Source organism: Erpetoichthys calabaricus, chromosome 3, assembly GCF_900747795.2.
Source record: "Erpetoichthys calabaricus chromosome 3, fErpCal1.3, whole genome shotgun sequence".
NCBI lineage: Eukaryota > Metazoa > Chordata > Cladistia > Polypteriformes > Polypteridae > Erpetoichthys > Erpetoichthys calabaricus.
The window spans coordinates 79,723,725-79,749,477 of NC_041396.2; the positions used below are offsets into that span (position 1 = coordinate 79,723,725).

Genomic DNA, 25,753 nt, shown 5'->3' on the forward strand with positions numbered 1-25,753 from the left:
CTTGGAAATTATAGAAAGCAAATTAAATCTTTACCAAGAAAAATGAGTTTCATTTTAAAACAGTGCCTAGGCATTTGAGACCTCACAATGTCCCTTAACACCCCTGGGACTTGTGAATCGCAGCCCTCCATAATCTTTCATCTAACAAACTTCTGCACATTACAGCACCACCTGAAGAACGTAATGAAAGGCCCTCAGCTAACTGCTCCAGTCATCTGTCTACTTTTATTGGGGGATCTTCTGGTAGAGGCCGATTGTGAATTTGTAAGCAAAATGATTCTTCAATCTAAGCTAAGTATATACTTAGTAGTTGTGTTGCTGTTGTGGTTATGTTGTCACCATTGGTGCTTTGAAGTGGCACCGTAAGCAGAACACACTGGGATTCCCAGCATTGTGCCTGGTCCATCTGTGGAACTAGTGCCCTCTGCTGGACAATTGTTTTGTTTCACATTACACAAATATAGTAAAATAGCTGATGGGTATTTTTTTTGAGCACAAATGAGTCGCACAGTAAGGGCTGAACCAGCAAGTTTTAAAGTTAAATATCTCAACCACTACACCATATTGCCTTTGATCTTATTAATTTATGTTAATTTTTTTCCTTTTTAAGAAGCAGTTAACTTGCTTGCATTCGACAGCCAGATGCCAGTTGTGTGTATATTACATGCAACCAGCCCTTATGTAAGTGTTGGTCACACTCATGTGATGACTGCCATGTTGAACAGAAACTGACATTTCCAGTTCTTGCGGCTTTCTTGTCATTTTTCTATCTAATTTTGGAGTTTTAAATTAATAAAATTGGGGGGCACTGCGGCACAGTTGTAGAGCGGCTACCTTGCAGTAAGGAGACTAGGGTTAATGGCCTGGGTTCTCCCTGTGTGGAGTTTGCATGTTCTCCCCGTGTCTGCGTGGGTTCTCTCCAGGTGCTCCGGTTTCCTCCCACAGTCCAGAGCCGTGCAGGTTAGGTGGACTGGCGATGTTGAATTGGCCCTGGTGGGTGGCTGGTGTGTGGGTTTGTGTGTCTGCCCAGCAAAGGACTGGTGCCTGTGGAAGAAGAACACCGAGGAAGAGAGGAGTGCAATTAATCAAAATTAGTTTATTAAAAGAATTAATAAACAGGTGAGTAGTATGGAGCGTTCTATGGAAGCTCTGTAGCTTTCTGCTTGCAAGTCACAAAAACTCTAACTTGCCCATCTTCAGGCTGCTTATATAGTTTTTTTACTTCTCTGTGCCCTTTTCCAAAATACTTTTACATTTGATTCAGTGTTTCCTCTTTTTGAAAGCTTTTTCGTATGTCATCACATTTTTATTCTTAGACATAGAACATTCTTTTGCTAACGGTTGCTTTTAGGAAATTACAAAACATTCTTTTGTTAATAGTTGTTGTCATCCTGCTTTAAATATTCTTACTTACACACACACTTATATTAGTCAATTGCTTATATCAGTATATCCATATTAGTACATTAGTAATACAATATATTGTAGCATCACATGTCCATCCCAGGATTTGTTCCTTGCCTTGCACCCTATGCTAGCTGGGGTAGGCTCCAGCAGACCCCCGTGACCCTGTTCTGAATTAAATGGATTCTAAGATGATTGTCAGTTGTCCATTATTGCTCAGTCATACTGATTTTACTATTGAATAATGTTTACTTACTGCTTTAACTTTTACTTTTGTTTTAATGTTTACTGTTGTTTTACTACCATGGATTTTACTCTGAGTGTCATGAAACACCCCTTAAATAAAACGCATTTTTATTATTATTAGACTGGATGCTGGCATCTATACCATGATTCAATGTTTCAGCCTCTACTCATTTTTATCCATTTGAATGATTAAAGCTAATGACAGAAAATAGTTTTTTTTTTTTTAATAGCATTTTAAATTTGCTGATTGAAACAGCACAAATTGTGTGATACTGCATTGATCCAAACACCAAGGAATATAATCAATTTGAAGCTGGGCATTTCCTTTTTAAATATTATGCAGTGATCGGATCACTAAATTTCTCACAGCATTTTAGCTGCAGCCTCCTGTCTGTGATGCAATTATATAATTTCAATCTGGAAAAAAAATGTGCGAAAAGTAACAGATTAGGCCAAATTTATTTGGTTTTAGGAAACGACAGATGACCTAAGTAAGTGAAAGTGATGTGGCTGCAATCCACAAAGATCTGTACGTCACATAAAGAATCACAAGATATAAACTGAAAAGGGCAGGGCGCACCGTCCCATAGGGGAGGACGAGTGCAGTAGTGGGGAGCTCTCTGTGCAATGTGATGACGCCACTAAGACACACCAAATGTTGGGATACATCTCTAGATCAGTGGAAAATTAAAAGCAGGGGGTCATTCCAAGGGAGGGCACCATTTCCCATTAGAAACACCAGCTTTAGTTCTGATCACACAGTAATAAAGCTGGAAAAATTCATGAAAGTTCAGGCATTCCAGATCCTTTTATCAGAGGGGCTAAAGCACAGGTCACGCTTGGAGAAACCAGCTCAGCAGAGATGGTAACAGTTAAGGTGGGGTATCTGGCAAAGATTCGAATACAAGATAAACTGGAGAAGCAGGACAATTGTTTTATGCAGTGGTGTGATAATCATTGGCTTTTCTGTCCTAAAGAGCAGTGGGGGCACAGCCCCACCAGACGTTGTGCACAGTAAGTACAAGCTTTGTTTTTTTAAAATTTTGTATTGAATTTATTAAAAGCATAAAACATTCCATACAATCAAGTCAAACTTAACAAACCTAAATTCAATTCAACCCCCACCCATGAGAAAGAGAGGAAGGCCAACAGCTAGAGTAAAACTTTGAGAGTAGTAAAGAGGGAAAGGAGTCCTTCTCCAAATATACAGTAAATTCTTATTCTAAAATGCTATTGATTTAAAAAAAAGTTTTGTACAGATCCTCTAAGCGAGAGTTTAATTTTTTCCAATTTCAAATAATATATAACACCACTGACTTAAAAGAGGGTGGGTTAGGATTCTTCCAGTTGAGCAAGATAAGAATACATGGTAATAGTGAAGTAAAGGCAATAACAATTTGTTTGTCCTTCTCCACTTTAAGTCCATCTGGTATTATACCAAACACAGCAGTTAGTGGATTAGGAGGGATTGTGACTCCAAGGCTGTCTGATAGGCATTTAAATTTTTTGTCCAGAATGATGTTAAATTCTATCCATGCAAACAGATATTTCTATTCCAGAAGAAATATTGATCAGTCCTGAGTACTCAGGCAACATTTCCATAATATATAAAACCATTTTAAAGTCCCGTCCCTTTAACACTAGAATTACCGAAGCCTACGAAAAAAACGTAATTTTGGCCCACCTTAAATCCCTTCGCACCTCTACCATCAGCATCTTTTGTTTTGTAAATGTGTCAATCAGTACAAGCAGCAAGCAGCCTGTTGTCCCATCCCCTCCCTTGACGAAGCTCAACTCTCCCAGCTCAAGCCAAGGCTCCTTATCTGCTTGTGGGGTGCCTGGAGTTGTATAGGGTAAATAATACAGTATATCATTATTTGGAATACATGCATTTCATGTGTGTTCCGTGTGTACAAAGATCTGGGTAAGAAAACTAAACTTTTTAAAAAGCACACAAAGCAATGGTTTAACACATAAATCAACATAAAATACTTATTTACGACAAATGTCATTCTGTTTTATGTCCCATGAGCCTGTACATTATGTTAATCCACATACTTACTACATACCTGTTTGTTTCATCACTCATAAGCTGAAAGGCATTTTAGTCGATTGGCTGGTAATCTGTAGTGTCCACCAGCACACTGTGTCGTTTGATGAAGTCCAGTAGCCAGCTTGCCTCCTGTGGATCAATGTCTGTGTAGTCCTCTCAGGTGAATGTCAGCTGCATGTTCAGCCGATGCAGGTAACTGATTTTCGTTTTTGATCTCCAGATCACTTGCATCAAAATTGCAGTTCGATAAGCCAGAATATGATTCAGCAATAATGCACCAAAAATAAATATATAATATGCACAGAATATTTTGCTTCATTCTCTTGTCTGATGTTGCTGCCACTCTAGACGCTGTTTACTCTATGCTACTCACGCACATGCAGGGATCCGACGTCAAGTCAACTAGTCTAACAGTCCTCCTAGCAAAGAGGGTCTACCTATAATGTAACGCTGAGTTTTATCAATGTTTATAGCTTTTATCGCCCTCTGCGCCAGGATGTTGACTTTAGTTGACATCTGCCCTCGACCCCTTGTGTCGACAAAAGTCAACATCCACCCTAAAAGAGTTACCACATGTCAGCTGAATGATTTTGTTTCGACTCCATTCCAGCTGGCTGGAGTTTATACTCTTAAACTTACAGAGCAGAGAGTGTTGATGGCCCTCTCACTAATAACCGCACACCGTCCACTAATTTGTCTCAGATCTGCTCTTTATCGACACTTCCATTGTGTTTCTGCACACATTTGACTGCAGGAGCTTATCCAAGGATGACTCCGTCATTATGCATCATTTGCAAAATATGGAGGGATGGTCATGCACATATTGCTGATGAATTTGCTCAGCAGTGTGATTGTTTGTTTTTACTACTAAATATACAGTATCATTGACCGAACATACGGCTAGCCGTAGATTTTAAGTGCTTCCTTTCTCCTTCCTCCTCTCTCAGCAAAAATAAAACTGCAGAAGGTAGACTGCTGGAAAAATGCAAATATCTATGAACAATCATTGACAACACACTGAACTTTGATTTCAACAGAGGGAATCTGTGAGACAGAACAGAAATGGCTATTCTTCTTAAGGATGGGGTCACACTATATGACTTTCTGTCAGAGAAATTGTTGGATATCTGCAGATGGCAGAGAGAACCCAACTGGGTCATTGCCTGCTGTTCCCCATCTGTAACAAGGTGCACCAAGCTCTGATGTGCCTCTCCACAGACTGACTGTAGCTTTTGTTAGGCTGGTGTCACACAACATGACTTCGAGTAGAAAAGCACATCACGTGTAGCCCCTGCAGTTTCTGGATCTCAGAATGTCAGATTATATGACTCAAAATCACAAGGAATGATGGATTACACAAGTGCTTTACAACTTCTCAGCAGTTTCAAATTTTCAAAGTATTGTAAGCTTGAAGCTTTTTGACTGCCATTTGATGTGCCGGTGGTCTGCACAAATGTTTTCCAGATATGGTGAGTTCAGCTGCAGTCTCAGCCCGTCTTTTCCCTTTTTGCATTCTGTTGTGGTTTCGCTTCCCGGTTCATCCCTGTGTGGATAGCGCTTTGAATACTGAGAACACCACTATATCAATGTAACGAAGTATTAACAGGAAATTGTCTTCGTGTAATAGTAAAAGGCAAATTATCCGCGACAGACAAGCTTCTCTTTGGTTTGTACAGTTTAAAACACCTTCCTTTGTGGCCAAATAACATGCATGGTCCTCCCGTAGAGCGCTCATTGGTTGTCAGCTCTAGCACAAACACAGGTCCACACTTACAACTCAGTTTAATTTTTTCAGGGTGAGTCACAGACTGGTATGACTGTCACTGGGAATGTCAAACTACACGACTGGTCTTCATGGGCGCACACTGAGAATGCCTCCATTATGGAAATGTAGACCAGGACTGAAAATCACTGGGAAAGTTATTTAGTGAGATAAGGGCTTAAGGAAATTATAATGACACATTTTTATATGTCATGAAAACCTTAACTTTAAGAATAGGTCTAAACAAAATTGTCAAAATTAACAGTAAAAATATTGGTTTGCAGCAGTCCCCTCTCCCTGAGCTGTGCCAGAAACTAGTTAGAAAGAACGTTGACACGGTTTTGTTGTAGGAATCCCGCTGAATGCTGAATTGTGTTCTGTTAAAGTGAAATATTCTTGCTGTATGATTGTATTTACAGATAATAACAATTGTTATTTGTTTGATTTATCTATGTAACAATGTCTTACACTACTGGTCAAACATTTTAGAACACCTCGGTTTTTCCATTTTTTCTTCAAATTCAATAAGTTGAAATGCAATGAATGAGGTAAAATGATGAACAGGTAAGAAGTAAACTAGCAGAGATTTAAATTTAAAGTTTAGGTTAGGAAAAACTGAAAAACAGGAAATTTCAGAATATTACAAATTGACCTCCTTCACTGAACAACTAATGGATTATATCCTACAGATGTTCTGCAGGCATTAAAGTTAGCATTATGCCTTACATGTTGGAGCAATTTCCAACTTGTGTCGATTACTTAAAAAACTGTGTCTGTTTTAAAGCAGCGTTGGAACAGACTGTGTTACACCCTCTGTAGTACTATTTGGAAAATATTAAACTGTAGAAAGTTGTACATTTCAGTGATAATGTAAGAAAAAGACAATGAAGAAAAGAAATGAGACAGAGCATTATTAATAGTAGAAGTATAGGCCTTTCATTTAGAGAAATTTTAAAAAAGAAAAAAAATCGAAGTGTCAGTGAGTATGGTGTCCTACACAACTCAAAGGCAATTGGAAAGTCGAAGAAATACTGACAGGAAGAAATCTGGCAAACCCAAAGTCACAAACCAATGAGAAGACAAGTTTCTGGGGGTCAGCAACTTGCGTAATAGCCACCTGACAGCTTCAAGCGCAGTTTAACAATGGTCGAGAAAAGCAAGTGTCAGTTTCTACTGTGACATGGAGACTTTGTGCTGCAGGTTTGACAGGGCGAGTGGCAGTAAGGAAACCATCCCATAAAGGACAAAACAGGGCCTTGAAATATCGTCTATGGACTATTGCAGACTGGAAAAAAGTCTTGTAAGCCGATGAATCAAAATTTCAAATATTTGGTTTATCACACGGGGAGTTTATATGCCGTTGAATTGGTGAATGGATGGTTCCTCAGTGTGTGACACTGACTGTCAAACATGGAGGAGGATGTGTGATGGTGTGGGGATCTTTTGCTGGAGGCAGAGATGGTGACTTGCTTAGCGTGACTGGCATTCTGAAGAAAAAGGCTTACCACTGTTTAGCTGTTATATCAGCAAAAGGTGGCTACTTTGATGAATCAAAAATGTGAATAAAATGTTGTACATTTTATGATTCCTTGACTTATTTTTTTATTTACCATTGTTTATTTGTTCAATGCCTTGATTTCATGAAACATTAAACTATGTGCATTTCCATAAAGACTGAAAAAAAACTGAGGTGATCTAAAGCTTTTGACTGGTAGTGAATGTTTGTACTTTCCCAATAAATGTTCCTCTGGGATAATAAAAATCTCCCTAACCCCAATCTAACCTAACCTGACCCTAACCTATGTTCAAACAGAATCAGAAGAACTGATCATCTCATCAAGTTCTCTGGTCTTCTGATATGATGCATGGTGCCATAATTTTACTTACTGGCACACCTGGCAATGTCTACAGCATGACATAAAGACCTAACAGCCATCTTGAATCCTGGTAAACAAATAAATAATTACAGAAAAATAGAAGAAAACTTTAAATAAATACAAAAAATAAAAAACAAACAAAAACCAAAGACAAACAATGCTGTCATTTGGCTAACACACCTGACAACAGACTTTATCAAATTCTGAGAAAATCTGATGGACTTCACAGGGTTTGTTCTCTGAACCACTTGAAGGCATCCATCCTTCGTCTTTTTCACATTCCAAAATGGAACACTTAAAGAAGAAAACTGCATTGTGTTTCTTCTTGGAAAAATAAACCAAAAACGCTGTTTTTTTTTTTCAACAAGAAGAAATGTTACTATGCATAACTGAAACACATCAATACCAAAATGTCAGCATAAATCCCACAGGAAAGGAATGTCTAGCGCCTATGGCTGTACTGATGCACTTACTACCCATCCTTAGTACGATATGTTTTGAAACAGTCACCAAAGCACAGTCCAATATTGCAATTGGGACAGTAGAGATTTATTTCTTTGTGCATTTTTATTATATTTTTTCTGTGTACACAAGAAGGTAGAAAGTCGTTGCCTGATCCGCATGTCCAACATGCACCTCAAGTTATTGTAGGCTACCAGAACACAAGGCTTAGTGACCTCCACACTACCTTTGAAATGAACATTGACAGTTGCTGAATTATGAAGAGAAGAGTGCTTAGGGGGCTAACGTCTTTCTTGTACTGCTACACCAAAATTGTCACAAGCTCCACAACCAAACCACATTGGTTTTGAACGTCTTCACTGAAAATGGAAACCTTTGCGATATTCTTTGTTTTGTTCAGGAGTGCATTTCATGGAACACATTTGCTTGAATACTCCACAAAGTACATCATTCATTCAGCTTCTTTGTTCTTCTCAAAGTGGGAAGGAATCAAATAGAAGTTACAGGTGTATTTGAAAACAGTGCTATGAAATGCCGTGGGCTTATGACTGCAACCGTACAGCCTTTACATCGTTTGAGGGGGGAAAAAAAAGGAAGCAGGCCTTCAAAACGGTAGATGGCATGACTTTATTGAAACAAACAAATGATGTTAGACAGATGAATATACTTTCTTTTGTATTTTTAGAAACATGCCTTTCTGCACCCTTTTCTTTGCACTGCCTCAGCAGTTAAGTAATAAAAAGAATTTCTTCACTGAAATCCTAAGCTTTTCTTAAATGTATTCTCCCTCCCCAAGTAAATGATTGTTGCCGCGGATGTGTTAACTATTTACACAGGGTTATTTTTTTATGTTTTTTCTTTTTTTTTTTACAATTATAATGTCCTGTACAAAATAGAAAGCAAGTTATACAAAGAAATGTTTAAGAAAAGCAAAATATTAGGGATTTTTTTTTTTTAAATAAAAATCAACTGAAACACAAAAAAAAAACTATGAAGGGCTTAAGCAAAAACATCAAGGTGACATGCATTTACAACACAAAGTCTATCAAAGTTGCACATTAGAACACTTTTTCTTTAAATTTCCTTACTTAAAAAAACCTTTTTGGAAGGTTAAGACATCACAGTGACTATGCAGCAACTTGAACTGGCCCCCAAAGAGCGGGGGGAATGATGAGCTCCAGTAGCTGCAAACAGCACCTCTAAAAGTGAGACACGTGCATGGCGGATTAAGCTGCACGCGGGAGGACCAGTCCAAGTTGTGGCATAGCGCCTGGACACAGGAGAAATCGCGCCGCATCAGTACAACACACAAACCCACAGAGAGAGAGGACTGACAATCAGAAGAGCTACATGGTATGTAGCCAGTTAAGCAGCACAAGTGCATTTAGGAGAAGGCCGCAGTTTGGGCACAATTCTCAATTTTCTTATTACTACCTTTTGAAGAACTATCTTCAGTTTACACAGAAGAGAAAAATTTGCAAAGGAGTTTCATTTCTGACATGGGTCACTCTCCCCTTTTCCGAAGGATGGTTTGAACTTCCCACGGTCCGTGCAAGTGTCCGTGTAGGCCTCCCATCCACAATGCATGTCGACTCAAGACACATGTGAGGCAGGTTCAATAAGCTGCTTCAATTGCGGCAGGCCTCTAATCTAGAAATACAAATCTTAAGTTTCTTTCCCAGCTATGTCTTACTCTTCTGGAATGCGAATACTGACTTGAGGACAAGTGCAGCCGTTTACTTCTTTAAAATTTAGTTCATTACAGAATCTTCAGCAGCCTGGTCCTCCCAAATACACTCTGCTCCAAACTCCATACTTTTCATTTAATGTCCACAGTTTATGAAATAAAAATAATCCACACAATAGAAAAATGCTACTTTGTATAAAGCATTATTTTGAAAAATACTAAACCTGTAACTGTGCAAAAATCCCCCCAATTTTTATGGCTGGGGTCACATTAAAACCTACAATGCGTAAGAAAAATCCAAACTAAATGTAAAAGAGGAATTCTGTAAGGATTCAAATGCACCTACGCCATGGAGAGGTTGAAGACATCACTTGGCAGTGGAGACAAAGGAAATGAGGTCAGGATCAGCTACTCGTCTGGTTAAGGCTGCAAAATCATTTGCAGGGTGAGGGACAACAAAGGATTCTGATGTAGGTTTGTGGGACTCGGATGAGCTGAGAAGTTCATTTTTGGTTGGCATGAGGAGTTTAATTTCCAAAAGAAGTACTATCTGGAATAAAAAACAAACCACAAAAAAGCTTGGTTTCCTCCATTGTTTTTGCAGAAAACAGCTAAATGCACAACAGTAAGGAGGTCCTTCTTCTATTAAGGACTTCTTATTTTGCAAGGCTTACATTGGGACTGGGATGCTAGCAGCTGAAGATCACAAGCACACTCCGCTCCTCTCTTGTCAAACTTATATTTAGCAAAGGCACTTGAGGAAACGTCTGCCTGCAGGGTGCATTCATTTGCGTTTCCTAAGCAGCCTTTCTACCTGAATGGCACCCGACTCTTTCAAGCCCGGTTACACACTGAGTTGAGATTACTATTCAGCTCCATTTCTGAGGAGGAAGCATGAGACCTAACTGAAGGGCGCCATCATTGTGCAGATGGCAAATTATAACTAGGTAGCAACACGAGCACAACAGGGTCCTGCCCTGAAAAAAAATCATTCCTCTAATCAGGAGCCACACTGCACAAACTTCTCAAGTTTACGACATACCCAGCTGCATGCTGGAAGCTTTCTGAAAAGAGAGTTCTTGTTTTGCTAAGTTTGCCATTTGAATTTTACTCACTGTCTAATAGACAGTAGAAAGTCAAATGTACTTTTTGGGAAAGAGAACACTTACGCTTCACTACTAAAATACATTAACAGAAAATTTCAGACATAGCAGCTCTGGTCTTATTCACAGCCTGGCTTTCGTTTGTGCTCAAGCACTTGCTTTACTTCAGTTGGTCTAACACTTCTGGAGGTCCCAGAGATTTGAGGTGTTTAGCACCATGAGGAGGTTGCTATGTTTCTGTCTTGTACAAGGTAAAGAACAATGCTGGTCAGAGTAGGAGGAGTGAAGGTTGTCTTCACTAGCAGTAGCACCTGTAACCTGGGGTCCTTTTTCTTCTGACAGATTGCCATGCACCTGCTTCCCTTGACATCCACGAGAACCTCTTAAGTAAAGAAAGCTAAAATTCAGGAGCAGCACCACTGCGTTGAGACAGAGAAATTGTGCAATGAATGCCCGATTCTGAAACTAGAGAAACATTTTGCTTGTTACATTCTTTTAAAGCGGTTTATTCTTGTTGTATGGCATTGGGCTGCTATTTTCATTTTTGGACATCACAAGAAACGTGTCTCACCAAAATTGGTTACAAGCAAACACCCTCTAATGCCGTCAGTGATGTAAAAAAAGAGCCCAGACATCTGTGCGCCTGTCTTACAGATTTAGACAGCATGAAATATTTGACACTGTAGTTGCAGTGGTAAAGGTGTTCAGTAAGAGATCAAAATAATTCTCCCTGCCTCGGCTTTCTGGGTCATGAGGGAACAGAGTAAAGTCACCCTACTGCCAGGGTGTGCACTGTCCGTGGCTACAAGGGTGCAGTGTAGGACCTCAGGACCTTCTACTTGTGGTGTGTGCAGACTAGACCTTGATCTTGACCAATACTTCACTATTCACCATTTGCCAACAAAACAAATGCACCATATGGCAAGATACCACCCCCACCCCAATGTAATATCCTTCATACCCAAACATGATGTGTATTTTATAGGTAAGGCTACTTATTATTATAGAAGAAAAACTGTCTTCTTTCCCCTCATTTCAAACATGATAAAAATGAAAGACCATGAACATAATGACACATTCACTGCTCCAAATATGGAATGCATGAAATAGACGGATTTAATATCACTATCACTTTTTTTTTAACTGCACAGTAAATATCCGAGTAATATTCTATGGAAACACAAGTGCTGCTTATGTGGTGCTCTCTTGCTTGACCTTCAGCAAATGGAAGACTGGCATCTTAGCCTGAGAATGTGTCAGTCGCTATTCTGTGTGCTGCTCCACAGAGGAGTCTCTGTTGCTGCTCTGGTCTTATGCTGGGAGGCTGCTGCTATGAAGTGAAGTTTGAGGTAGTTTATCTACATTTTACATCTTTCTAGATCAGCAGGGTTAGGGGAAACTATCATTTTTGTCTTACTGTAGACTTACAACTACATTTTAAAATTTCCACAGTTTAACTTTTAGTCAGCCCATACCCTGCTTTAACTCAAACTTCACTTCTCATTCTACTCAAATTCTAAGAAACTAAAATAACTTTAACCTTACAGTAATAGTGAGTGGTTTGCTTTCAGAGAGCGCTCAGTAGGCAGCTCGAGTCTGATAATGCAAATACTACATATAGATTTTACCCCAAAACCCCTATTCAGTCAAAGAGAATGAGCTGATGAAACAACAAATGATCACACAATTCTCAGGCTTTGGAAATTAAATTGTCTCTAAACACATTTTAGCACCATATTATTACTGTCTGTAATTGCCAGTCCCACAGGGCTCACCCAAGTAAGCTTCCTATCCGTGACCACTGAAAGAAATGCTGTCACCCAATGAGCCGACAATGTAACCGGCAATGACTTCAAGATGGACGAGTATCAGTGGTTTTGCAGGGAATTCTCTTTAAAATAATACAAATTATTTGTTCAGATTTATAATTTGTTACAATAAATATTTCAAATTGTGAAAACTCAAAATTAATTTCTAATTAATATTTCAATTCAAGATTTCCATACATGTACAGTTTTGCAGGCTCACACTCTATGTTGGGGTCCTCGTTCCCACTTTATTAAATAGTTTAACTATAAAATGCACATATTATATGCTGCCCTGTCTTGGGTGGGTTCCCACCTTTCACTCCCTGTTGCCTGGATAGGCTGTGGTTTACTGTGAACTTGAGTAAGCACAGTTAGGTGAGCCGGAGACTATCACCTAGTAAGAAAACAATGTACTTCAACATTTTTCTGGACATTTTTTTTTATATTCTCATGCTATTTTACACTACCCAAAACTCAAAATAAGAACAATGAGGCAAGGCTGCAGGAATGTCAAAACCAATTACTTTTGGTTTAGTAAAGGGAACAGCTCTGGACACGGCACCAGTCCTTCATGTAGCCCTGTCACTCTCAAGCCAGCAACTGATTAACCTAACTTGCATGTCTTCAGTGAATGGGTGGTGGGGGGGGGGGGTTTGGTGGAGTGGGGTGGTGAGACCCAAACCTAGTATTTTGGATCTGTGAAGCAGCAGCACCAATTCTTCTTATAATAATTAACTTGTAGTGTGCGGATTCCTTTTGGAATAAGCACTCAATGGTTATATGATATTAAATCTCTACTAGGGATAGACATTTAAAACAAACATATGTTAGTGTTTCTCAACCTCCTTAATCTAACTGAAGGTCCTAAGGAACCAAAGTCTATCCTCAATACATCATGTACAAGGCAGGAACCCACTCTGGACAAGGCACCAATCTGGTTCGGTATTTGGGAAAACTAATATTAAAATTTACAATCTGACTTGCTCTAAAGGGCTAAAGGTCTTACAAATTTTCAACTGGAACCTTACTATAAATATTAATTTTTGTTTACTTTGTCAGGATGGACATGCATACAGGGTGCACCCCCACATATAGCATTTATAGCTTCCAAAACTTTTAAATTACTTACTATGTATGCTTTCAGATTTTTTTCTTGAAAGCTATTAAGGAGAAGCTGCTGTCAATGAGCTAATATGGGCTTTAGGTTCAGAGGGGTATGCCCAGACTGATATCATTTGGAGTTTTGTACTTTTAAATCTTTGTCCAAGAATAAATATATTTTGGAATAAACTGGGTGTGTGTGAGTCACAATTCATCTCATTGAAAAAAATACATATTTTTTTAAAAGAACATGAAACTAGGAATAATTTTTTTAAAAGGAATCCAATCCTGCATCACCCACTGGTAGCCACCTTTACTTTGATAATACCAGGACACTGAATAAAATACAATGTTCAAACATTGCTATATGTTAGCATCATTACTTACTTAAGTTGCTCTCCATTCACAGAAGTAAGGTGAATTAGTTAAGGCTTTGTTATAAAGCACCGACCGCTTCAATATTTTCAAACTACTGTGTTAGAGTGAAATTGCATACGTGTCCTAGGTTAAGTGCTCCCAGCTTGCATACCTCAGTAGTTCCCAGAGACAGGATACGGCTTAAACTGAAGGAATGGTATTTAAGAAGATGTTAACCTGAGGACTGACTTAAAGAGAACCATTTATAACATAATATTTAACAAATTTGTTCTTGCTGGATCTGGGAATAAAAAGTACCATCTTCTTAATTTGTAATAGTACAAGAAGTTTGAATAATTACAGCAGTGAAACACTGCTCAACTTGCCATCAGCCAATGATTAAGCACAAAAAGTAACATTAAATGCAGAATGTGCTTTTTCCCCCCTTTCCTTGTATTTCCTACGTGTGCTTTATTGCCCGTTAACTGCAAGGATAAGTTAGATGTAGCAACAGTAACATGGCCACCAGCCATGTGAAAGGGCAACAGCAGGGTATATGATTCTACAGATGTATTGTCTTCTTGCAGATCTCTCATAAAAGGCATGTTTATTAAAACATAACTGAAAAACCGTTTGAATTCAGCTGCAATGATTGCCATGCACTTGAAGATTAAATAACAAAAATACAAATACAGTCAATTCACTTCCTTAATTAATAAAGATGTAATCCATGTGTATCCTTTATAGCAGAATCTAATCTTTCTAATAGTTAAAGTACAAGTGAAGTCTGCGGTCTGTGTTTCCACTGTTAAAACTGGGCTGTGACCATTCCTGGAACTCTGGTACTTTTTTTCCTTTGTTTCTTTAACAGCTCTAGCCATGGTAGCGGCAAATAGTCTATTGTTTGCACAGGAGAATTCAGAGTGTTGGCTGGAGGCTTGTGTTCAGATCTGTCTCTTTTTCAGGAGATTCAATATAATTGGCTGCCTCTTGCAGTTTAAGTAGCATAGCCATCTAAAACAAAAAGTAGGAGAAGTTATTCCTTATCTGAACAAAGCAAAGCAAACATTTCAAAATGCCTTAGATCAGTCTCAGGGGCCCCAAAACGAGAAATCAAAGAGACAAGTAAAGGTGACTTTCTAATAAAAACATTTTAGTATTACTCACAAGTGGATCAGACTCCAGGGAGCTAGGTGTGGTCTCTTTAGGGGTTCTCTCCTCACTCTGCAGCCCTGTGCCTACAGACGGCCCAGCGGCTACAACACTTGGAGGAGGCAGATGAAAAAGTTTGGCTTGATCCTGCTGAGCAGAAGGCCATGGAAGAGTACCTCTCACCCACTCTACTGGATCCTCCCATGCATTTTTTTGCCCATGTACCTGCAAATTGGAACAAACTGAATCATCCTCAAGATCAGGAGCAAAACAAAAAACAAAAAAACTTAATTAAAAAAAAAAAAACAAACAAACACACAAAAAAACTTGGTGAGAATTAAGATATCTCACCTTGATTCCGTCTTTGGCTCCTTCCTGAAGGTAAGGTATGATGGAATGGTTCCATAGGTCAATGAACCAAGTCCTGAACTCCTCAACTGTAACTGGGCAGGACAGGAAGAAGCAAGGACCTAATCGAGAAAATTTAGACAAATGCTGTATATGGGAAGACGAAATAAAGTGAAAACCACTCATGAAGCTTTGCATCTTCAATAAATTTAGGTAAATTTATGGTGGCATCTACAGTATGAGTCTATATTTTAATTTCAGTCTTGCATTACCTTTCAATTAACATGCTTCTTCAAAAATTTTCTTGGTTACAATTGATAGAAATATGTAGAAATCCAGTGTCAGATCAAATTAATGAATAATTTAATGTAACTGCTAGGTAAAGCATCAAGAGTACATTTGTCCCATAACTAATATTTATAAAATGACTGAATGGAGTATATGCCTATAACAGCAATATCTGCCTAACAGTTTTAAAGGAACTTCAAAGTAAACAGACTAGCTGGCACACATGCACTTGAAGTAATACTAGCTTAAAAGATACCATGTATTCAGAGTTAATGCATACAGGGCATGGGTAATATGCAAGTATTTCAAAATTCCTAATGTTACTTCAATACTGAATAACTGTTCGATATTGTGGTTTTTCGCTTGCTACCACACCTCCTCAGACCACGGTTCATTCCGAAGGACAACAGTTAAATACCTAATACTTGTGAGATGCCAAAGCATTATTTTTGCTGTTGATATTATGAGCTATTAGTCAAGACATTGAATCACATGTACCATACAAATCTGTGTTGACAACAATAAATAATAGGGTAAAAATGAAAAAGGAAAATTACAAATCTGTGTTGACAACAATAAATAATAGGGTAAAAATGAAAAAGGGAAATTATCTCTATACCGTGCAATATATCAGGAGAGAAAAAAAAAACATCACATGAAAAAATTCGGAGCAATATCAGTTGTATTCAACAGCAGAATGCTTGTGATATTCTAGATCTGTGATATTCACTGATCATAACCACATACAGTATGAATGCTTGAATCTAGAGTTCAGTATATTTGTGCTTAAAATATGCTTAGGAGCCACATTAGCAGATGATTAGCAGATGGTTATTAAGGGTAGAGATTGCCAAGGACTTTGTAATATGATATATTTTGCAATGTACTGACTATTATTGTTCATGCAATTTATTAGCAAGGAGTTAAGGTAAGAAATTGTGTCATAAACATACAGATTTTGAACAAACACATTTATGCCACAAGTTAGATAACAATGCAGATGCAAATGCAAAGAACAACTCTACAGGCTTCTTTCACTGTACAGTACAGCAGTAAGAGATCAATCTAAATCTAGGAGTGGGTAAAATGGTATAGATAGTGATGGCGTGTAAGGGGGCAAATAAAACAAACAGAACAGGAAAGATCAAATTCTTCATAAAATAAAACTAGACCTTACAAAATCATTCATGATAATACAGTAATCCCTCCTCCATCGCGGGGGTTGCGTTCCAGAGCCACCCTCGAAATAAGAAAATCCGCGAAGTAGAAACCATATGTTTATATGGTTATTTTAATATTGTCATGCTTGGGTCACAGATTTGCGCAGAAACACAGGAGGTTGTAGAGAGACGGGAACGTTATTCAAACACTGCAAACAAACATTTGTCTCTTTTTCAAAAGTTTAAACTGTGCTCCATGACAAGACAGAGATGACAGTTCTGTCTCACAATTAAAAGAATGCAAACATATCTTCCTCTTCAAAGGAAACAGAGAGGAAAGCAAACAAATCAATAGGGCTGTTTGGCTTTTAAGTATGCGAAGCACCGCCAGTACAAAGCTGTTGAAGGCGGCAGCTCACACCCCCTCCGTCAGGAGCAGGGAGAGAGAGAGAGAGAGAGACAGAGAAAAACAAAGTCAGAAATCAATACGTGCCCTTTGAGCTTTTAAGTATGCGAAGCACCGTGCAGCATGTCGCTTCAGGAAGCAGCTGTACAGAAGGTAGCAACGTGAAGATAATCTTTCAGCATTTTTAGACAAGCGTCCGTATCGTCTAGGTGTGCGAACAGCCCCCCTGCTCACACCCCCTACATCAGGATCAGAGAAAGTCAGCGCAAGAGAGAGAAAAGCAAGTTGGGTAGCTTCTCAGCCATCTGCCAATAGCGTCCCTTGTATGAAATCAACTGGGCAAACCAACTGAGGAAGCATGTACCAGAAATTAAAAGACCCATTGTCCTCAGAAATTCGCGAACCAGCAAAAAATCTGCGATATATATTTAAATATGCTTACATATAAAATCCGCGATAGAGTGAAGCCGCGAAAGGCGAAGCGCGATATAGCGAGGGATCACTGTACTAACATGTATCATAATACAAGTGAAAACTGAGAAAGTAGTGACTGGATGTGAAGAAGAAGAGATTACATACCAATGAGAAAATCTGAAGTGCTATGCTTTTCTAAAAAAGCGTGAAGATGATACCAGAGCTTTGGCACCCAGTCGAGGACCTGAAGTAAATCCTGATTGTTGACAGTGGATTCATTCTCTGCCTCAATAAGTTTCCTGTGCAAGTATCGGACCAGGAAACCATTGGCTGGTTCAACATTATTAGAGAATGTGACCATCCTTTGAAACAAAAAGATACATAATTATATATTTATCTTAGAGGGCATGGGAAACCATACTAATACACATCCATACTAAGGAGTACAGAAATCCCAGGAAAAATCAAAATAAATGATGTTTTCTTCTAGTGTTTAACAGTTTACTTTTCTTACCCTTACATCTGAGTAGTAAAGTCTGGAGGCTTGTACCTGAAGCTGAGGTGAAGACCATGATTGGGCGTCATCTTCACTGGCTGATTAGTTGTTCCAATGATGTAGGGGCTAAATTAAACAAAATACTAACATTAAAATTACAATGCAGTGATAAAGAAGCTTTAATAATTGAAAAGGAGAAGAGCCATGAGATATCTTTATCCTTCTAAGATACAGGTGCTTTTGGCCAAAAACGGAAGGCAGGACAAAAAATGAAAAGGAATACTTTATTGCAGTACCTTCCTGTGTCTAAAAAAAGAATACCTTCTAACAAAACATCACATTTGCAGAACTAAGTATGTGTCTCTCCAGTCAAATTATAACTAAATGCAGTTGCTAAGAATGGAACTGAGCTGCTGCTCTGGTAGTTGACATTTGCTTCCATAATCAAAACAAATATTATTTGCACTTAACTTACTGAACTGCAACACTTCTTCTGATTGTCCTTCAGAGGACACTTGGTACCAATGAGGAGTGGTGCAGAACATGATTTTTGATTCTTTGATATACTTGTGTGGGTGGACCTGTGGGCCTCTAAATGGTTCTGCTGCCTCACAGGGCTTGGACTCTGGTGTACATGCTCTTGTACTTTAGTGTGCCTCCTGTAGCAACTCTGAATGATGTCTGTAAACTAGCCTGCAATGGACAAGTATCCTGTTTAAGTGTTTGATTGTTAGTTTGTTTCCTTTCATACTTTCAACAAAGAACCACCTAAAGGATAATTAATGGTCTTAATAACAGGAAAAAGGAGTAGTAACAAAAGAAGTGGAATACTAGAAAAACACTTCTGCATAGTTAAAATATATGCAAGACAATTCGTGAAAGTGGATACATACACTAGCCTATATAAAGGTAGCTGGAACTTGTAAACACTATATTGGGATGGTGCCACTAGCAAAAAGAACTAAGGTAAGGGTAAGATACTCTGAGGAACTAATTAATAAGGTGTGGAGTTATGACCCTGACACAGACAGGTGGACACCGTAGGTACAAAACCCAACACACGTTTATTCATTATTATATACAGTGAAACACAGCACACATCTCACTTTCACACCCAAAGTCCAGGCCTCTAATCAATGCCTCTCTTCAGGTCCACGTCCACTCCTCTCTTCCTGAGCTCTGTCTCTCGTCCTCTCGACTCCAGCCATCGAATTGAGGGAGGTGGCCCCTTTTATGTCCACCCGGATGTGCTCTAGGTGCCTCGCAGTGAGCGCCTGCCGGCACTCCCTGGTGTGGCAGAAGTGCTGGCTGTGCACCCTGAAGCACTCCGGGTGTCCCTGGTCTTCTTCCCCCAGCACTTCCGGGTGTGGTGGAAGTGCTGAGGGCCAGGGCTCCTCTGGCATTTGGGCACCCCCTGGCGGTGACCACGGGCCCCTATAGGGTTGAGCTTCCAAGCTCCTTTCCTGTGGTTCCCATAGCCACCACGGTGGTTGCCCCCTCGTGGTCTGGAGGAGGCGTAATCCCTTCTCCGGTCCTTCCAGGCATCCCGGCTGGGTACCACCCCCAGCCGCTCATCACAAAGGGTTTCTTTAAGGTCAGAGAAGGAACGTGTCTTGGTGTCAGTACCTTCAGGACACCCTTATACATCCAGGATGCAAGAAGGCATTCTAAATATCATTTAACATAGCTGACTGAGATAATTGGGTGCCATTGTTAGAAAGCACCTATTTATGCAGGGTGCTTCCAAAGCACTAGTATCTGCAGCACTGATTAGATGAATGTCAATGGGGTGAGTGCAGGATACAGTTTGTATTTCCTCAGTTTGACAGGTTTCAGCAAGGAGCTATTATATCAGATACTGTATATGACTTTCTAACACATGTCCTTATGGATAGTTAACCTAAGATATGCCTAGTCATTTTTGGAGGAGGTAGGATTCAGGAATGCAGGAATACTGGGTTTCCCTGGGGATTCTAGAGGTCAATTCTAATGCTGGAAATGTTTCTGGAGCCTATACTGAAAATATTTCCTGGCAGAATAATAAAAGGTTATTCTATTCAAACTTCTATGGAGTGTGGAGCTAGGAAGATGGGTTTTGGCAAGAACCTGTTTGGAGGAAGGAGGAGAAGCCAGAGTACAGAGAAGAAAGGAATAAGCAGGAAGGAACTGGTGCAACAAGGTACCATTAGACAGGCAAGCAAGCAGCCACACTACCTAGCAGTCTGGGGCATACTTATGTAGACAGGCCAATAGGGCTGAGAGAAGTTTGTTTAGTTATTCTGTGATTTACTTCTATATCATTGTATTCCCAAGACTCTATACCCTTCTCTCAACTATCATTAACATTTCTTAACATTTAATTATTTTTGTCATTTTGGCTTAATTTGAGTTTAGGAACAATTGCAAATTACTCCCTACCATCCACTGCATCCCATGACATTACTGTCTCAGAATTTACCTTCATCTCTGATACAATAGTCTAAGATTATATGAGTTTCAGAAACAAAGAATATGTGATGTCACTCAAAACTACACTTTATCATGTATATGAAGTATTTATCAAACAACTAATTTTGAAGCACAAACAAGGATAGAAAGCTTAATCCTAATATACTTGAAGAGTAAATGTTGCCATGTACTACATCTAAAATGAGATGGCAGCAGTCACAGAACCTAAGATAGCCAGCCCTGTACACAAATAAAAATTGTATGCCCTTACCATTTGTGATATTTGCACGTCAAAGCTCCATTGACCAGCTCACTGATAGATCCAGCATCATTAAGGTCATCTAGAATAACTACTAGGGGCACTTCACCTGTGCTAGTTTCCCGATCAATCTGATTGGCCAGGTTAGACAAATAAAGCTGCAGATCCTGAAAATAATAAACCAATTATACGATTTACAACAGGCATCATCTCATGGAAAATATTTTGATCAGAAAATTCTATATAACACAATAGTAGGGATTTACTTTCAAGCGTTAATAGTCTTTGAGTAAAACGTTTGTGTAAAATATTCTCTCTGAAAAGGTCTAAATATGTGGAAGTTATTTTACAACAGCATCCAACCCAACTTTCCTTTACTCTACTTAAATTTTCAAAAAGTCAGCAGCCATCCAGATTAAAGTAAATATGGTAACATTATTGTGAACTTGCATAATACTTGCTCCTTGTGATAAACAGAAGAGCTACAAAAATCATGAAGACACTCTAGGAATGTATCAAGAACACTTTTTTAAAAATTATTTTAGGTTCCATATCACACATAATGGATGCTTTTTCATTGGCTTTAGCTCTCTAACTGTCATAAAAAGTAAATTCCATCTTCAACATCTATTTTGTAATATTTAACAATCTTTCATCTTTACATTTACTCTTAGGCCGGGTTTATACTTCACGCGACACAAGCTCCAGCGGATGTTACTGCTATGCAAGCATTGTTCCGTTTATACTTGTGTGCGTACTTTACGTAAATCTGGAAGATTCCACAAGGTGGCAATGCGAAATATCATCAAATGTTCGGCTTTGCTGTGTTGTAAATTGCCTGAAACATCTATTAAATTCCAAGGACACCTTGCTACAATATCTCTGAAAAGGATATTTAATGATTACATCCATCAATCCAGGGATGAGCCCATTCCAGAAAGCATCGGGCGTGAGACAGAAACAATCCCCGGACGGGGCATCAGCTCATCGCAAAGTGAAAACAAGCATACACACACAATAGCGTCATTTTAGCGTCACCAAATTCCAAACCTTCATGTCTTTGGAAGGAAACCGGAGCACAAGGTGGAAACCCACCAGGAAAACATGCAAACTCCAGGCAGGGAACACAAGGGACGTGACTCCCTGCGAGGCAGCAGTGCTACTGCTCTGCCACCCCCACATATGCAATTATTAACAGAATTCATTATTTAAACGAAGTTAACGACTTATCTGTAAAATGTAACATGCATACTTTAAATAATATCACTTTCATGCAAGTGTAAATCTAAGGATTCCAAATGTGCAGAGAGCTGGAATATCATAAATGTAATGTGTTCTGTGTGGTGATCTATTGCTGCTGTCAGTTCAGGAGGAAGCTTCAGAAGCATGTAGCGATTAACAACTTGGTCGGTTTTAAGATAACGTTTACGACAATCTACTTTAAGTAAACTATGAGATTAAAGTGAACAGTTCGAGATTAAAGCCGAAATTTCAACTTTAAATCACAAAATAGACCTTTTCATTGTGTCCTTAATTTTTTTCTCTGTGGCTCAAATACGTTGCCAACAATTCTGATGCTGTTGTGAAGGTGTAAAAAAAAAAAAAAAGGCACAGAAGATAGGTATTGTGTCATTACTTTGGGGAATATGCAACGTTTGAATATTAAAACACCATAAATGCATTTGTATGTTGGCATTTTGCTTCACCACATTGAACCATTCATCAAACATTGAAGCATAGCATATCGATCCTGTATAATCCTCAAAGTGGCTTTCTGTCACATGTAGACTTCAGCACACTGCTCCTCCTGAATTTTGCTAGCACTGCAACTCGTGCATAAGTCATGTTAATTTCTGAGGATGTGCTCAGAGTACACGTCAAATGAATGCTGGGAATACATGGCAGCCATGATGCGTGCACATACATGTTCTGAGCGTGAAGTATAAACGGGTCCTTAGTGTTCACCTGTAATGAATAAGGTGCTTCTGCATTCTTGTTAAAGTCCCTTTTTGTAATCAACAAGCTTAATGAACATACAGTATGTATCACATTACTATTTAAACCAGTTACAACAATTTGGAAGTATAGCAGCAAGAGCTATTTTTTTTCCATTTTTGATTAGCTGTATCCCAATACTTGTTTCTTCCAATTTTTCAGTTTGTGAACAGAGAACCACATACTTAAAGTGAAGGAATTCAAGGGAAATGCATTCAAGACATTGATCTAATAACAAATAACATAAAGCACACATAAATCAAATTCTATAAAACTGGTATTTTTATTACATCTTTCTAAGAATACAAGTATTCTTGAAAAATCTCAACATATGGAAAAGCAATACAGTTCCTACCTATTGTTAAACATGATAATAAACTATAGATTACAGCAATTTTGCTGTGTAGTGAAGACTTTAAAGCTATCTTCATTGAGCAATATTTGGACTCATTGTCTCATTGATAATGGTGGTGAATCATGCGATAGTTTCTATATACGAATTACCTTGCAGGACTGCTTGTGCATGTTGTAGGTGACAGCAATACCCTCAGTTATATCGCGGCCTGATCTTTCCACCAGATACTCCGCCAGTCGTGTGGTAAGGTACGTTTTACCTGTCCCACTGGGACCAGAAAGAACAAGACGGCGGTGTTTCAACAGCAAGCTTATATAATGTTGCATCATAGGCTTAGGGATCAGGGTCTCAAACACAAGGCTGTCCACACACTTCTCCTTAAGACCTACAGAAAAAGGCAAGGCAGAAGGAAGTAACAAGACTGAGATTTAAACCAAGAGTGAACAAAAGTAAACATTCAGTGATATCCTAATAGGATAACTAAATATGGTTTGGCTATCTTCATCTTAAACCTTTTTTTTCTAAGAGCATTATCAATTCTTTGTAAAATCTGAGATGAACTTATCTATATGTTCAGAGGACAAGACAGAATATTCTAATCATCTTATTATTCACACGATAAATATATTCTGATAGATAAATGTGCTTTTTCTTTTATTTTACTTTTGAGTTATGTTCCATTGCAAAGACTGTCTGTTACTATATTTTTTAATGTTTGTGTGTTCAGATCATCCATGCATCACAAAAGGAAATCACTATTTGAATATATATTTTCATGGTTGATTCAATTGATTGAGATTCTGTTTCAAGGAAAAGGGCATTGCCCTGAATACTGTAGCTGCATTAACCCTTGCACAGCAAGACGGAAAAAGTTGGCTCGGAGACTAAACCTTTGTTACTGGAAATAACTCTGGCAGGTTTAATATGTATTTCTCAAGAGCATCCATCTATCCATCCATTACCCAACCCACTATATCCTAACACAGGGTCACGGGGGTCTGCTGGAACCAAACCCAGCCAGCAGAAGGCGCAAGGCAGGAACAAATCCCTGGGCAAGGCGGCAGGGCACACACACTAGGGACAATTTAGAATCACCAATGCACCTAACCTGCATGTCTTTGGACTGTGGGAGGAAACTGGAACACCTGGAGAAAACTCATGCAGACATGGGGAGAACATGGAAACTCCACGCAGGGAGGACCCGGGAAACGAACCCAAGTCTCCTTACTGCAAGGCAGCAGTACTACCACTGAGCAACCGTGCTGCTCTTTTTTAAGAGCATGAAATTATATTACAATTTTACAATATTCTATTGTTTTTCTGCCTCCCTCACATACCAGACTAATGCAAACGTTTAACAGGTTTCAAAATATTTTTTACATTAAAGCTGCAAAACTTGTGGAAGAAAAATTCCAGTCAGATCTGAAGGAGTTCTGCTTGTATGCGTTTCTGGGTTAGGTGCAGGAAACTGACTTGCTCTCAAAAGATCTTTCTGGCAGAGAGCTACACGTGATTCATTTTCTCTTGTCCGATGTTACTATTTTCTATAGCAGTGGAAGTTGGGTTCTCTAGTGTGCAGTTCCATAAACTTTCAGACTTTCTTTTCCACTTTGATTCTATTTCCATGTCTCTGTTTGGCTGCAACTAAGAATAGACTTTAACAGATAAGGAAAAAATACTTTGGTCACACTTCATCTATAAAACTTCAAGAAACTTTATTATTTGTGGCAATTTGGTCTAGACAGCACTATGATGTAAACAACATCATTCTGCTTAATATATCTACCATGCTTTTACAACAGATTAGCATGTGTTTTATTTCATTCATCAATTGTTTGTGACTTCTATCACTGCTCCTTTTTTAAACACTACATCTCTATTTAATTCTTTATTTTTGCTTCATTTCAAATAACGATGCTGAAATAGCACGTGAACTGTCTACCTTAGCACTCAATGACGATGGTTAAACCACCTGATAAATCTTAGCATAGGTTTAGATTGGAGTTATCTAAGTGGACAGCAGTACTCTAGGAAACTTTTTGTTTTTTGACGGTTTTATATGCTTTGTTCTTGATTTGAGGCAGCCGAATCTTCTTTTAATCATATTTGCATAATCAAAACTTAAACTGAGAAATTTTTGATTCTGTGTTATCACACTCAGCAGAAGTGTAGGAAGATGATTTAAGAAGAGAATTATACTGATCGGGGATAAACTTGTAACATCATTACATGTATTACAGTAATTAATAGTGCATATGTTTTAAATTGACACCATATTAAATTATCTATATCAATTATGTACTACACCACACACATAGAAATCACGTACACTACACATGACAAATATAGGCTACCAATTCAGTGTTATACTTTACACATTATTTAAACTTTTGACAAACAAAATTTGACCATCTGAAGCTAATCTACAAGCTAAAATAAACTGGCCATACAACATGCCCAAGTTTAAAAATTGTAAGCAATCACCAAATTGTAACGTCACTCAAGATGAAACCACACAGTTAAATTTAAAGAGAAGTAATATTTTATTGAACTGCTTGTAACATTCAATATT

At 38.6% G+C, this 25,753-nt stretch overlaps 1 protein-coding gene across 1 annotated transcript in view; it reads right to left on the bottom strand.

Annotated features, from left to right (window-relative positions):
• Positions 1-13,188: 13,188 nt before the first annotated feature.
• The window catches only part of LOC114648132 (neuron navigator 1-like), a 249,027-nt gene continuing 236,462 nt past the window's right edge, over positions 13,189-25,753 (bottom strand). Inside the window, 7 exon segments of the mRNA XM_028796973.2 lie at positions 13,189-14,874; positions 15,028-15,237; positions 15,364-15,482; positions 17,794-17,990; positions 18,179-18,250; positions 20,844-20,998; positions 23,331-23,566. Coding sequence (XP_028652806.2) covers positions 14,779-14,874; positions 15,028-15,237; positions 15,364-15,482; positions 17,794-17,990; positions 18,179-18,250; positions 20,844-20,998; positions 23,331-23,566 — 1,085 coding nt within the window. The 3' untranslated portion in view covers positions 13,189-14,778.